The 16,461-nt window shown below is 42.0% G+C and overlaps 1 protein-coding gene across 1 annotated transcript in view; it reads right to left on the bottom strand.

Annotated features, from left to right (window-relative positions):
• DNAH9 (dynein axonemal heavy chain 9) overlaps positions 1–16,461 on the bottom strand; it is a 188,131-nt gene that overhangs the window by 109,665 nt on the left and 62,005 nt on the right. The window contains exons 37-39 of the mRNA XM_083597636.1: positions 12,434–12,607; positions 10,086–10,293; positions 548–713 (exon numbers count right to left, since the gene is read on the bottom strand). Of these exons, the coding sequence (XP_083453762.1) occupies positions 548–713; positions 10,086–10,293; positions 12,434–12,607 (548 nt within the window). The remainder of the gene's footprint in view (positions 1–547; positions 714–10,085; positions 10,294–12,433; positions 12,608–16,461) is intronic.

Below are 16,461 nucleotides of genomic sequence, written 5' to 3'. Positions count from 1 at the left end.
AGACTTCCTTTACTGTATTTACAGGCAATGCTCTAGGACAGGGGTCAGCAACCTGTAGCCCATGGGCCACAAGCGGCCCACAGGGGCAGTTTAACCAGCCCACAAGCTGCCCCCAAACTGAGCTGCCCGCTTGGCGAATCCCCGTGTGTTGCGCTAAACTGCCGCAGTGCAGGGACTTGCTTCTGCGGTGCCGGAAATCGCGTCTGCGCATGCACAGATGCCAGAAATTGCATCTGCGCATGCCCAGACGCCAGAAATCGCACTCACACGTGTGCGCAATCCAGCCCACAGAGAGATCTCCACAGGACTTGACAGGCCCAGGCAGGTAAAACCTTGCCGCCCCCTGCTCTAGGGCATGATGAGTGGGATAGAAATTCAGCAAATAAATACTAATAAATTAGCCCAAAGGCAAACTTGAGAGAAAATACACATATAACATATGTCTTTTAAGAGGGTCTGAAAGTGATAGGGAAACAGAACAGAATTATGGCTAAACACATGCCGAAGTGACAAGGACTATAAATAGACAGATCTATCCCTATTTTACCAGTGCCCATAGTCCAGATGTTGCCGAATCAGTGTATGAGGCTGGACTGTTCCATAAGTGTCTACTTCAGGCATATTCATGTCATCGATGAAGTAGATAAGCTTCTTGGTGCCAGGAGGGCCGTAATTCCTTCCTGCCTTTTTATCCAGCGGCTTCTCAAGAACAGCTGTGAAGAAACAAAGGCTCAGAGTTTTCAAAAGTATTCTTTCCAACACTGTGATACTAATCCAGAATATGAACTGTAAGGCAGCTAGAAAGTGGTGATTCCCTTTGATGAGGAGCCATACCCCTGGAGCCTGTACAGGTATGTGGTGAAAGTGGTGTGCCGCCTTACAATTATTTACAGAAACAAGAGAATGAAGGTGAGAAAGGCTGATGAAAGGATTGCAATGGCTGAGGTTTAGCAGACTGCCAAGGCAAAAAGAGAAAAAATGTTAGGCAAAACCTAAAACAGAAATAAGAAACCCTCAGCCTTCCAGATATTGTTAGACTCCATCTCCCAACAGCTGAACCTTGGCCAATGTTCAGCAGTTGTAGACCATCAACATCTGGAGGGTTGTACATCCTTAGTTTACGTTAGGAGTGACTGAATATGGGAAAAGAAAGAAGAATAAAATGTCTCATCCAGAGTTGTATCCAAGCTAACGCTGAATAACACAACCTACCAGCGTAAGGATTTCTACTTGTGCACTGGAACCTCCCTCTTCTCCCCCTGAATGGTCCCCTAAACCAGTTCTATGAGTTTCCCCCAACCCTCTGGAACAGATTTGGGTAGGGTGCAGAGAACACACTTGGGTGAGGAGTAGAGGAAGTTATGTGCTGCTAGTGGAAATCTTTGCACTGACTGGAATGTGTGTGGTTTTGTTGTTGTTTTTTAATGCCACCCTCAAACTGCAATCCTTAGGAGATGAATCAAAAGGGACATGATCATGGTAGAGAGAAAATAAAGAGGGAAGACATATAAGGCACTTCTGCTGACAGAGAGTTTAAGATGCCACATCTCTAATGGAATACAGGTGTGTGGGATTTCACCCTGCACATATTTAAACAATACTTGGGCTGGAGGAGGGAATTTGCAGTACTGGCATATACTGAAATATACAATGCAATGATGTCATATCATACATTTTCCTTACTGGATGCTAAGGAAAGAAGAGAAGAGGAACTCTATGCAGAGCTGATGTTTTTTGACAGAGGCTCCAGAATCAGCATCATGCTTAGACCCAATATTGGGCAGCAGTCTTAGATGCAACCAGTTTGGCATGCGTGTTTCTCAGGGGGGAAATGATTTTTGTTTGCATCTGCAAAAAAAAACTGAAGCAGCCTGTAGCGTTGGATAAAGACCAAAGGGTAGGATAAAGACTGAAAAACTGAGATGAAAAGCCCACTAAAATTAGTCAATAAAACACTTTTGGCAGCACAGTTGTATTTTTCAATGTGTAATGGTTCTACGGTGCAGATCATAATTCATCCAAGATATTGATCTATTTATCCTTGGCCCCTGAACCATATTTTGGCTTATCAGAAACAATGAGGAGTCACTCACAAGAAGAAAGCCATTGTGTGTTGTGGCAAACCATTTATAGGGGCCCTAGAAGATATCGATCAGAACTGTCAAGCAGCTTTCTCTCAAAAGCTTGGAATGCAACCCTATTTTTTCGGTAAGAAGATGACCAAGTTACACGCTTTGGTATTTGGACATCTATATGCATGCTTATTACCCAGACGGTCAACAACAAGTTGTCTGGAGCCGTGCAAGGAATATTTGAATTCAAAGCTAGTCAGCTGAATACATGAGAGATTAACCTGTGCAAATATTGCACAAAACCAAGTGATCAAGACTGCTAAGCTAGAACGAAGGGCTAGTTTGGCCTGAGAAACATTCATCAAACTGAAGCCTTTGTCGCAGAAAGGTAACACTTTGTCCAAAGTGAAATTGGAAATTGTACAATACAAGCTTCTTACTAGTCATCGCTCAAACATGCTGAATCTTACACATGGACAATAGGAACAGAAAACAGCTTGTTGTCAAGGTAAGGCGCCACGGGCAAATTAGAGGTTTATGTAGCTGGACAGAGGAAAATCATCCAAATGAATGCCACAATTTCTTTTGCACAGTGCAACAAGGCATAAACAAGTCCTTTCTTCAAATCACTGAACTTATGGCATTCAACAGTAAACAACAGTCATGATTCCTCTTGCATTGTGATTATGGTCTGAAATACAGTCTCGGGCTAAGGGGGACAGTATTGGCTCATGTGCCCATATTGTGTGAATAATCCCTGGCTGGGAAGACCAGGACAAATTGTTAAGAAAAGAAAGAGTAGGGTTAAAAGGAAGTGGTGCTCACTAGAATAGGATTTGCTTCTGGGAGGACTATGCAAGAAGGCAGTGTGCCAGATGGTAATAATAAGTTCTTAGCTCCTTTTGTTTGCCCCCTCCTGCCCCGCATTTGGTACACAACAGAAATGTCTGGATGTGTACTCTTTTTTAAAAAAAATCATCAATGTTTTATGACAACAAACTGATGTTTTAAAAGATGCCAAGGTTTGCTTCTCCCACGTTTTCATCTCTCTAGGCAAATTGCTTTGCCAAAAGCATCACTATCATGGCAAATTCACATATTCGTTCTTTGACATAGTAATCGCTGTGCCACCAAAAGCATGTACATTTTAATGTATGTGCAACAGCACAAGTATTTACCCTGAGTGCAAATATCAAGAAGCAGCTGCATGTATCAACATATCTGTGTTGAACAAGATATTTGCACTGGCTTATATACATTACAAGGTACAAACTGCAAATTTTCTATTGCCTTATTTTAAAAAAATAAACTGGCAGTTCTTAGTAGCCTTTCATCATAGTAGCAAAGCCTGCAATAATGTTTTCAAAGATCAGCATCTTGCAACTGACAATGAACTTCTCAACAATCACCAAGCTATTAAGGGCGTGCTATCATTTGCTTTTCACTAAACTGATCACATATTTGCAGGTTATTAAAAATGCTTTTTGTTTTGTATTTAGCATCCACTGCTAAGAATCCATCTCATCTTGACAGTTTGTGGCACAGAAAGATCCTGAAATGATGGGTGCAAGATAACACCTCTGTCAGTGAGGAATCTTCCTCTTTGAACAACACCCCCCAAAAAAAAAAATATATTAGATTTCTGGAAGTGAGAGAATGTCTTTCAAATATGCATTTAATTAGAGCCTAATTAACATAGAAAACATCCCTTTTAGGGATTTAACAAGTATGCAAAAGATATATCAAATTGAAATGCAATTACTGAGAGATCAAATGACATGTTCGTAAAAGCAGCATTTTAATCTGAGAATGTCTCTCACAATAATATCAAAAGCCACATGTCTCTTGCACAGATACTCAAACCCCAATTATACTGGAATAAACAATCACTGTGTTTTAGGGTTATTAAGCATCTGCTGTGCTTTCCCAGAGGCTGATGGGCTGAGAGACATCTATTTCTGTGGAATTCTCTGGGGGCAGTTTGCCACATGAAGAAACCTTGCGCAAGGCTCCATAGCTTGAAATGGGATTTAGATGGCTCAGTGGCCTTTTTCAGAATCTTTCCAGGATTAAACGCATTATGTTCTACAGTTAATTGCATCTGGAAATCTGCTAAGCACCATGGCCGTGCAGGGGAATGCAAACATTTTGCAGAAACACAAAGCTCTTTGATGCCACATGAAGCATCCCATCATGTTACCTTTCCCAGGGTGGAATTATTTACACCTAACCACTAAACATTTGTTTGGACATACAAATCTCTTGCATGTGTGGGATGTCCCATTCTGATCTGCCTGCATTTGCCCTTGCAAGGGTAGATCAGGTACTTTTCACCACAACGCATGGGAATCTCTTGCCAGCAGCAATACTCTATATGTGTGTTAGAGGTGTTATACTCATTAGAGATTTTTTGCCCATAAACAATCAATCAATGGTGGGGCCTTCCATCTCTATTTGCAGCATGCATCGGAACATGACAGTGCTTTACCAATTCAAGAGCAGTCACGTGATACTAAACATATTCTGTAATCATGTAACACAGAATCTAGTGGCATGTTTAAAACCACAAATAATTTCAGTTTTATTTGAAGGGACTAACTACATGTCACATATATAGACCTACACTAATAGAGGCCCCAAACTCTGTTTTCCTCCGGGGGGGGGGTGGAATCAGCTTCAGAAAAAAGCCATTTTCAACAAGTGGTAGTAAAGAGGAAAGGGGGTCAAAGTTCAGTGATACAGCACTTGCATTGAATACAAAAGGTTTCTGGTGCAAACCCTGGGATCGTCTGTAAAAATGAAAAAGATCAAGTAGCAAGTGATGGAAGAGACCTCTGCCAGAAAAGGTGCAGAGCCACTGTGACTCACTGTAGACAATACTAAGCTAAATGGACCAGTAGTCTGAGCTGACATAAAGTAGCTTTCCAGGTTCCTACGTGATGAAGGCCTTTCCTCACCAGCCAGTTCTACACTCCAGACACCATTTCCAGCTGCTGCTCCTTCCAGAAGAAGAATTCCAGATATGTGCTGGCAAGGGCAAATATGCGCCTTAAACCCCATTGAAAATGGAATTTGAGAAGTTACAGGAAGCAAGATTATTAAATATATGCACCCCAAGATGGTTCTCCACTCCAAATCCCAACCTCAAAACTGCTTTCCTATTAATGCATGTAGCATGTAAAGGGTTTTCAGATCCAACGATCAGAGAGACAATCCTGAAAATATGCTAGCAGTATAAAAGGCTGTGAGAAGTCTCAGAGTTGTGGGTTATTTTGCACCTTCTCAAAACGCCACAAATTCCCCTATAATGTTTGCAACCAAGAAAGCTAAGTTGGAGCTGCAAGGAAAGAAGGCAAGGCTGCAGGCGGATAGTGCCTGTAAAAACTGTGCCATTTTTCCTCACGGACTTGCTACTTCCTGTGAACTCCTGCAAGGGAGTCTTCCAGTCTTCATTATAGGGACATGGTCCAGCACCCTTTCACACCCATACTAATACACACATTCTTGGAGCAAATGGTGACTAAATCAGTCACTCTAGTGATGAGGAGGTCAGTTCTCCCTGATAGGACTGTGAACAGATAGATATGATCTGTGGGTCACAGATCCCCTTAGGTCAGTAATGCAGCACTATAGGAAAGCATTGGGTAGTTTCTTCCTTCTCCTGAAACTGAGGTTGGGCAAACAAGCAGTGTCTCTGAAGCTCTCTGGAATGTCATTTATTATTCTGGCTGACTGTTAAGTTTTAAAAAGAGTGAAACAAACACCCGTTAGAAATAGCCGCCAAATGATAAACTGCAAAACAGAACCAAGTAAATCTAAACACTGAGCAGCATAAACCAAGATGCAAGGGGTATAAATCATGTTCAGCACACACCAGCAACCATGTCTGAGGCACATTCTTACACTAACCCACCCTGTGGATAACTTATTCGGATTCTGTGCCCCAGCCTCTGGCCATAACTCTCAGTCCAAGTAAATATGGGAAAAAATGTTGCTGCCATTTATCTGTATACATCTCAACAGCAAGAAAAAGCTTTTCCCTTTGGCACTAAAATGTGTGTGTTGGGGCTCACTTGTGCGCGAAGGTTTTATAATCTTGTGATGTTTTTATTATTTTATTGTACACCCTGCTGATAGTCTTATCTTAAGTGGCAGTTTATAAATTTTCCTACAAATAAAGATATACAGAAACACCACTGGTTTTGGCTCATTATGAACTCTCACAAACTCCAACCTCTTTCAAGCAGAATCTGGAAAATGAAATGAAGAATGTGTTTGTACTTTAATGACAGTCAACACCTTTCCTCTGTTTGAAATGTGGATCAATTTTTTTCTCAAAAGAAGTGTTTGCTGCTGAAACTTCCAGAGATGCATGACATTTGTTCCCCGAGCCACATTCATTTAGGTAACAGCAAATCACCACCATAGGGATACTCAAATGTTAACAGTGGGCAGGGGCAGACTTTGGTCTTTCAAAGGCTATCCCAGGGGTCAGCAACCTAAGGCCCATGGGCCACAAGCGGCCCATGGGGGTCGTTTAAACAGCCCATGAGACACCCCTGAACCGAGCCACCCACTCGGTGAGTCCCCGCGTGCTGCGCTAAACCAGCGCAGTGTGGAAACTCGCTTCTATGGCACTGGAAATCGCATTTGCGCAGATGCAGACGTCATAAATCACGGGCGCGCGTGTGTGATCCGGCCCATGGAGGGATCTCTGCTGGAGTGAACCAGCCCAGACAAGGTAAACCTTGCCGACCCCTGGGCTAATCTCTCGCCTTCCGTTCTGCTCAATTCACTATGTGATACTTGCAACACCCTGCGGTGCTCCCTAGGCTCAGCAGCCAGTAGGGCGGAAGCAGTTGCGCTGCCCCAAATCCACCTTTGCTGTGAGCCTGTTCAGATTATACATACTCAAACTCTAGAGTTATGCTGAAATCAGGAGCAGGTCTCAGGCACATGCATATTTTCTCCACCTCCTCCATACACCTTAACTGAGAGACATCAAGTTTATTTAATTCAAGATCTCCCTGATCTGGATCCCATCCAGATCACAATATATCTATAGTTTTCAAAAGGTGAGCATAGTCTGGACATCACCTGTTGTCATCGTTCCCCCCCCCCCCGACTTTAAGGTATATTAATCCCAAACACGTCTGAATGCATTGGTGCTCCTAAAGGCAGGTAGATCCCTATAAATGATTCAATATACACAATAGACCACTGTAATACGGACACTGGAAGAATGATACCATGAATAGGCCCCCTCAGGGCATTTTCCATATGCATGCGCTACCTGAAGCTGCATTGTTTACACAGCATTTATTAAACTATGACCAGGTTTCCAGCTGGGATTATTAAAAGACAGAGGAAGCTGTGAGCAGTGACAAATCACCTGCAGCATTCTCCATGCCTAAATATTTCTAGCTAGAACTACTTATTCTGTTGCTGCAAAATGTATGAATTAGTGGCATTCCTGTTTTCACATATGGTGCCTTTTATACTAAAATATTTAACTTGCATATTCAATTAGAGCCAAACAAATGTGCTGTAAAAAAAACCCCAACCCTCACTATCTGACTCCCCAATTCAAAACAATGCACTAACACTGGGTTCCCGCCAATGAAAAAGCCATTTGAGTGAAGTGGCATATGCACACTTCCTTCAGGCCCATTTTAATCTCAACAGCACTGAAGTGTAGAACAAACAGAACAAAAACAAAAAGGAAATTGTCTCTTATTTAGGGCACTGTTGCAGGGATATGGATCAAGCTTACACCATTTATCACAGAGCGGTTCCACAACATAAAAATACAAAATGAGAATACAAAATACATAATAAAACAAATCTCCCACAAATGCATTTAAAAGGTCATAGAATGTTAATCAGCCAAAGGGCTGGTTATAGAGAAATGCTTTTGCTGGGTGCCTAAAGATACATAATGAAGGTGTCAGGCAAGCCTCCCTGAGGAGAGCATTCCACAAACAAGGAGCCACCACAGAAAAGGCCTGCTCTTGTGTTGTCACCCTCTGGACCTCTCATAAAGGAGGCACATGAAGAAGAGCCTCAGATGATGAACGCAGTGTCCGGGATGGTTTTTTATGGGGAGAGGCAGTCCTTGAGGTATGGTGGTCTTGAGCCATGTAAGGCTTTATAGGTCAGAACCAGCACTTTGAATTGGGCTGGGAAACTCATTGGCAGCCAGTGCAGTCAGATCAAGATTGGTGCAATATGCTCAAACAGTCTTGCCCCAGTGAGCAGACTGGCTGCTTAATTCTGTACCAGCTGAAGTTTCCAAACCATCTTAGCCCTATGTATAACACATTGCAGTAATCTAACCTAGAGGCTACCAGAGCATAGACAAGAGAAATTAGGCTATCCCTGTCCACATAGGGATGCAGCTGGGCCATCAGCTAAAACTGATGGAAGGCACTTGACACTACTGAGGCCACCTGAGCCTCAAAAGTGATAGCAAATGATCCAGAAGTACTCCTAAGCTACATACTTGCTCTTTCAGAGGGAGTGTGACCCCATTAAGAGCAGGCAACCTCCCATCCATCTGGTCTAGAGAACCACCCACTAAAGCCTTTAAGACTCACCACTTTAAATTTAATCTGACTTATAAATTGACAAATTTGATGGAATTTACCCTCTCCTTTTAGGGACATGGGTGGTGCTATGGTCTAAACCACTGAGCCTCTTGGGCTTGCTGATCGGAAGGTTGGTGGTTCAAATCCCCGCGGTTGCTCGGTCCCAGCTCCTGCCAACCTAGCAGTTCGAAAGCACACCAAAAGTGCTAGTAGATAAATAGGTACCACTCCGGCAGGAAGGTAAACGGCGTTTCCATGCGCTGCTCTGGTTTCAGTCTTCCATTGCATCAGAGGTGGCTTAGTCATGCTGGCCACATGACCTGGGAAAACTTTCTGCGGACAAACGCTGGCTCCCTTGGCCTGTAAAGCGAGATGAGTGCCGCAACCCCAGAGTCATCTGCAACTGGACTTACGGTAACCGTCAGGGGTCCTTTACCTTTTTTTTCCCCCTTTCCTTTTATGTATGAATTACTCTTCAACATGACAAAGGATTCTGTTTACTCTCTGAGTTGTGATTGTTATACTTCCAGTTATTATTTTCTGTGAAACTATTTTAAAATGCAAAAGCAACTCAGAACAACAGCTTCAACACTTCAGTTCAGCCACGCAACAATTTCTTCTTAACCCCCTTTGATTTGGAGCATGCATTTATTCTGAGTGTCTCATAGCAGAATTTATTCTACCTTAGTACAGTGGTGCCCCGCAAGACGAATGCCTCGCAAGACGGAAAACTCGCTAGACGAAAGGGTTTTCCGTTTTTTTAGCTGCTTCGCAAGACGAATTTCCCTATGGGCTTGCTTCGCAAGACGAAAACGTCTTGCAAGTTTGTTTCCTTTTTCTTAACACCGTTAATACAGTTGCGACTTGACTTCGAGGAGCAACTCATAGAACGCAGTGTACATAGTAGCCTTTTTTGAGGTTTTTAAAGACTTTGGTGATTTTTGAAGCTTTTCCAAAACTTCTTTTGCAGCCATTTGGTAAGTTAAGCTTTTAAAACTTTTTTGGGGGGGTTGGATTTTGGGTTGGGGTGTTTGGAATTCAAGGACTTGATGTTGGGGAGGGGTTTGCAAGAATCTGGAAGCTTGTGTGTTTTTTTCTGCATTTTTATGATTTTCTGTGACCATTGGGCCACTCTGCTGTTTTTAAAAAAAATTCTGGGTTTGAATTTTGAAATGCTCTTTACAGTATGTGTGACTTTAAAGAGCACTTAATAAACTCTTGTTGTACCAAATTTGGCTTTGTTTGGACTTTTTTTGACCATAGGAACGCATTAATTGATTTTCAATGCATTCCTATGGGATTTCGTGCTTCGCAAGACGAAAAATTCGCTAGACGAAAAATTCGCGGAATGAATTAATTTCGTCTTGCGAGGCACCACTGTAGCTTCCCTTTTCATTTACCCTTTTCATTTCGCCTACTTATTTACCTTGCAGCATGGCAGACGTGGTGTAGTAATTAAAAGGAACGTTCTTGACCAGGTACTCCTCGGAATCCAGCAGAGACAGTTTATCTCCTACAATCACAGACTTCCCTGTGCCTGCATTTCCCACCAGCATGACTGGTCTGCGTTTCTCCAAGAGCTGATCCATGAAGTATCGCACCCGGATGGTCTCAGTGGTGTGTACCAGGCAGGCCTGATGGGAGAATGAGAGGCATCTGTGATGAGCCCCACAGCACCCTACATATCTAAGCAGGGCAAGTCAGAAACATGGAACTGGTAGTTGGCACTGTGTGGCATCAGCTGAAGTGTGGCCCCTTCCCCCAGCCCTCCACTGATAACGATACCACTGATAATAATAACGATAAGTGCTGTTGCGCTTAGGGCTGTTTCCAATGTAGCATATGCTTCAAAACACAAGGAAGCAAACAGAAAATATTTGTAGACACACAGAGAGACGTGTGTCTTTTAAATGTGGAAAGAAACAGACCCAACCACTGAATACAAGCAGCTTGTTGAGGTGTATATTTGGAAACCCAAACAGCAACTCATAGATTGGACTGGTTCATTAATGCCTTCCAGGTTAATTTCCAAGTAGGCCTGGCTGGCTCGAAAATCCTCTCCCAGGTGTTCAGTGTCAGGAAAGGCCAACTTGCAGAACTCACACAACTACTTCCACCCATTATGCTTCTTCCTAGCCTCACTGACTCACACCAGCAACATTTGCTTGCTTTCATTGCGGACAACACTGACTTGGATCAAGTGTAGGGCCTTAGGCAAAAGCACAACAGTGCAAGAACCACAGCCCACCTTCCAAAGAAAAGTAACTTGCTATGCGGAGTGCAGGTCATGTGCACATACTCTTTACCTAGCATTTTGGGGAGCCTGGGGAATAAGAATATCAGAAAGGCAAGCGGTGACCCCATTTTGAGACTTTAATAATCCCACAGCCCTAGACAGCAATTTAGCCATGTGATGTGCACCAGATAATATCAAACCAAATGAATGCTTATATTGCCAGTATCCCTTGTGAACATCCTGACACACAAAAATAAGAACTGTATTTTCTAAGTGTGTTGCAGAATGCCAAAATGTGGCTGGAAAAAGGGGAAATGAGCAGAGGAGAAAAACAGCAAGGACATATACTTCATCAGTGTCTCGTACTGGGCTCTCTTTTGAGTAACACTGCTTGCCACAGTTAGATGCCTGCTCTCTGCAAACAAAATATTGTATGTGTGTGCATGTGTGTGTGTGTGTGTGTGTGTGTATTTCCTTAAGGAGTGATGAATAAGCCAAATGCTGTTTTCTTATTAAACTCAGTTATAATTTCATTTGGCTATTTCCAACTAGATGGAATCAGAACCTGTCATTGCAAGCATCTTTGCACAACATTAGTCAGAGGCCAATACATTGAAACAATAATCCCACTGAAACAAGGGCAGAGAGATTCAGTTAAGAGCCTGGGATCACAGGCTGCTCTCTGTGTAGAGACCTTTTTTCAGGCAAACTCTGCCCCCCTACGGCCTGCAGGCCATGGTACAGATATCCAACTTTCTATCAAAATGACAACTTCAAAACCAGCATATAATAAATATAAGTGAAAGAGGATAAATCAGACCTGCCTCTCATAAGGAACTATGCATCACAAAATGCAAAGATTGGCTTCGAAACAGAACCAGTAAATAAAATGAATTCATCAGGGGGCTTCTTGCCTATCTGAATCCTTGATTATCTGTGAATGCCCTCCAACAAACACAGTTCCATTCACTGCAGTGTATCTGATGCTCTGATCAGAAAGCTGCTAAAGGTGCTCCACAGCCTCAGTATGTCAGCTGTTTCTCTGGGCATAAAGGCTGTTCAAGGTAACACACTTAGTGTGAAATGGTTATCCACAAATATCTGCAATCTCAATATTTGGTCAGAGACAACCATTCATCCTCCGTGCAAGAAGGGATACACCAGCACACTCCTTTACATGAACTTCTTTTCAATGAACACTGCCCAATTCATTGAAAAGGCACTGTCCAATCATTATAACCACCCAAAAACAAGGAAAAACACAGCCAGGAGCAGCAGCAGCATGGAAGTGGCAGCAGAGAAGGGGATCAGAACTGAACAGCAACACCATGAATGACTGGAGCACAGGTAAGACTACCACTCCTGCAATAGGTGATTGTATGGCCATTCTAGTAGGCATAGCATCAATTCTCTACTTATAAAGCAGCATTGTGCAACCAATGTGCAAAAATTAACGGAGACAATATGCTTACACATTCTTATCCAACCTCTTTGTTTAACATTGTCTCACAAACACACACATAAGCATAATTACCTACCTGTAATGGCATTTCTGGATCAAAGTCAAATTTGGGGATGAGCTTGGACCAGTGCTCAAATTTCTTTGTTTCTGGGTCAATGTAAAAGTCAAAGACTGTTCCATGGGAAGGAAACTTGATGGTCTTGAACTCCGTCACCCACCATTTACTAAATTCGACCCTGTAGTCTACAAGCTGCCAAGAAAAATGTGGAAGAGGATTTAATGCACAGATAAATCACTTTTTTATTAGCATCATCGCCGTTATTATATTATCAACATTATTACAGTTTGTTTATCACCTTTTGGCCCAAGGGCACCTAAAGTGGAGAACAGCATATTAAAAACAAAATATACAGTAAAGTAAGATAAAATGCCATAAAATCAATGAAAAGAATATAACACATAAAAACCACAACACAGGAGGATCAGAAGAAAGCCTTCCCAAGCTAGAGGATTAAAGAATGCTGTGACCAACCTTGCATTATATATACTGAAGGACTAAAAATCTGAACAATGAGAAATACTTCTTGCAGGAGGAAAGCTAGCCCCAAGTTGAATAACTAAGAGTGGTCTCACCAGCACCCTAACTATTCAAGGGTTCACGATGAATGAATAATTGGTGCCAACAGGCACCATTTTAAAAATAAAATAAGATTAGGAACCCTTGCAATATTAATGGTTGTCACAAAGAGAAAATGTTCAAAACTTTACCTCATGCTTTCTCGGCAGGTGCAATCCTCCACAAAGGTTAGGATCAAAAGTATGTGGCCCTCACCCCTAGGCCAAGTCAACAGAATGTCCCTAAGGACCTTGCATTAGCAAACCACCCTGACAGGGGCGGATCTACTACAAAACTAATGAAGCTCAAGTTTCAGGGGCCCTAATCCCAGAGGGGCTCCAGAAGGGACTTTATTCATGCATACATATCCCTAATATGCATCCTCCCCACATAACCTGAAAACTATAAGGCATGGGGAAACTTTATTCACACCAGTGACTTTGACATGTGAGATAATCCAGTACAGAAGTTTTAAACAAAGTGTGGGATGTAGCAGTTCATTTAAAAAAATTAATAAATCTGGTGATCCGTCATGGAACAACCCCACTGAAGAAGATAGCAGTAGTTATCCAGACCTCATTGCTGGTTGCAAAGGGGCACTCATAACAGTTCAAGGGCCCCCAAAATGTAGGTCTGCCACTGCATCCTGATGCCTGCTGGTGTTTTCACATAGCAACCTCATATGCTGCTTGATCTTCAGTTGTGGTAGAAATGGAAACCTGCAAGCTACACCTTGGCAGCTTGGCAAGTTTTTAAGTTTCATACTTTTCCAACTTTCTTCTCTTCTGGGGAAAAAATCCTTCCAGAACAGTGCTTTCCTGTCATTAGAGTTTTTCTTTCCCTTTTTAAGGGAAAAAATATCTGTACTCTTATGTCACTAAACAAATAATTATCTATGATGGGGCCTGATGCAAGATCTATCAGAGTTAATTAAGCTTGTGTAAACAACTAGGCAATCAAATTGATCAGCCAAAGAAAGCAGAAGGCTCACATCAAGCTGTTCATAGCAAAATCTTTGTCCATCAATCACCACTAGCTTGCAATTTACTTTGTCAAAGTCCTTGCCCCAGAACAGAAAACAGATGCCTGAACACAACCAGTGCGCATTTCTTTCATGACACAGTGACAGTGTACGCCTACCTTAATTATAAATCTTACAGCTGCAAGATTTGTAAATATCATGATTCGTTGAAAAAGCCAATTGCGCAGGGCAAAGTACAGTTCACCAATAATCAGCCTGCCTTCCAGAGAAGGGCATCACTTTTATGTGTGTCCTTCACAGCAAAGCATCAGAGATGTATTCACAAGGGCACCAGATGACTGTCGTGTGAAGCTAAAAGTGTTAATTATCTGCTACTCAGTATCATGTGAAAGTGTTATTGGCGGCCCTATTACTATTCAAGGTGGTGCAGATATGCCATGACCTGTTCAGTTGCAAGTTTGCTAGTGCCATACACCCCCCCAACACATGCACACAAACAAACACACAGAGGGGGGGGAGGGTGCTTTGCTGCCTAGACCTAGATCCTTTTCGTTCACCAAGTGCAATTTCAATACTAAATGCAACCAAACAAAACATTAAGACTGAAGTTTCAGTCTTCAAGGGCTGGATCACACATGCATGTTACGTCACTTGTTTCTGTGCTCAACATTTGATAACTCACAACCTATGTAATCCAATGCAACTGAAAAACCTTGTGATTTTGGAGTGATATGCGTCAGCATGAAATTAATGATCTACAATGGTTCATTCAGATATGCTCACTGATGTCATAAAATTTGTTTAGAAAATGTTACAGGTAGGTAGCCGTGTTGGTCTGCCGTAGTCGAAACAAAATAAAAAAATTCCTTCCAGTAGCACCTTAGAGACCAACTAAGTTTGTCATTGGTATGAGCTTTTGTGTGCATGCACACTTCTTCAGATACACTGAAACAGAAGTCACCAGACCCTTATATATAGTGAGAGGGTGGGGAGGGATATTACTCAGAAGGGTGGTAGGAATGGGTGATTGGCTGATAGGTGTGGTAAACCATTAAAACCATGGAGAGACCTGGTCTGAATAGAGACATTGGATTCTTATCTCATTATACATGATAAAGCTATTTTTAGCCATTCAAATGCCAACAGTGCCCTTCAGTTCTCTATATTGGACAAACAGGCCAAACCCTATGCCAAAGGATAGATAAAGGGACATAAATCTGACATCAGGAATCACAAGACAGAGAAACCAGTAGGAGAACACTTCAATCTCCCAGGACATTCTGTACAAGATCTCTAAGTAGCTGTCTTATTACAAAAGAATTTCAGAAATAGACTGGAAAGAGAAGTTGCTAAATTGCAACTTATTACCAAACTTAAAACCATAGAGAGACCTGGTCTGAATAGAGACATTGGATTCTTATCTCATTATACATGATAAAGCTATTTTTAGCCATCTCACCCATTGCTTTTTCCTTTAAGACCAATTGCAGTCGTTAACAGTCATCAACAGGTTTATGCCACCTATCAGCCAATCACCCATTTCACCACCCTCTCACTATATATAATGGTCTGGTGACTTCTGTTTCAGTGTATCTGAAGAAGTGTGCATGCACACGAAAGCTCATACCAATAACAAACTTAGTTGGTCTCTAAGGTGCTACTGGAAGGAATTTTTTTATTTTGTTTAGAAAATGTGTATGAGTGTGGGGGGTTTTAATTTATTTCTATTGTATGCTTTAACTTATCGTACATTTTTAAGTGACAATTTTATTGCTTTATCTCTTTTTGTAAAGTGCTTTGAGGTTTTCTCTACAATCAAGCAGTATGTAAATTTTATTAAATAAGTAATAAAACGATCAACATTCAGGTCTTTTAGTTACTCAGTGCAGGCAACAGCTTTGCTTCCACTAGTCCACACCAAACTTCCCAGAAGTGCTTCAAAGAGAAACCCACCTAGCCTGAAAGTAGCACACAAAGGATGGTGAATGAAACACATTGAACCAGACATTGCTGCCTATCCAACCTCCAACTCTCAATGAATTTTTTATGGATTATATTCCCCAGGTTTATCAGCTTCAAATGCTTTTCCAATACAGCAAATCAGCTGAGGCCATGAGTCAATTTCACTGAGGTTAACCAACTTCCACTAAGGAGCAATATACACTCCCCACCCCCAACACACACACACAAACATGAGCTATCAAAGCTTCAGTCTTCCTCACAGATAATCCAGAGGGGCTGTGTTCTCACCTCACATATTATTCAAAGCCTCCGCAGATTTGTTCTTCCTTAAAATAATGCTCATTCCATGTAAAGGGGCCAGTACTTTTCTCTTATTAGTTGCAAAGGGAGCATTTGCTGCATAAATAAGGCCTCTCCTTTAAAATAAAATAAAAAATGCCACCATACAACTTCTGGGGTCCTCCAGCTCCTTCCTCAGCCCACCTCACCAACTGCCTCCTCCTCTCTCTTTTTACCATTACAGTGGTACCTCCGGTTAAGTACT

Source organism: Podarcis filfolensis (assembly GCF_964270895.1).
Source record: "Podarcis filfolensis genome assembly, chromosome: 2".
Classification (NCBI taxonomy): domain Eukaryota; kingdom Metazoa; phylum Chordata; class Lepidosauria; order Squamata; family Lacertidae; genus Podarcis; species Podarcis filfolensis.
This window is presented reverse-complemented; position numbering and strand designations above follow the sequence as displayed.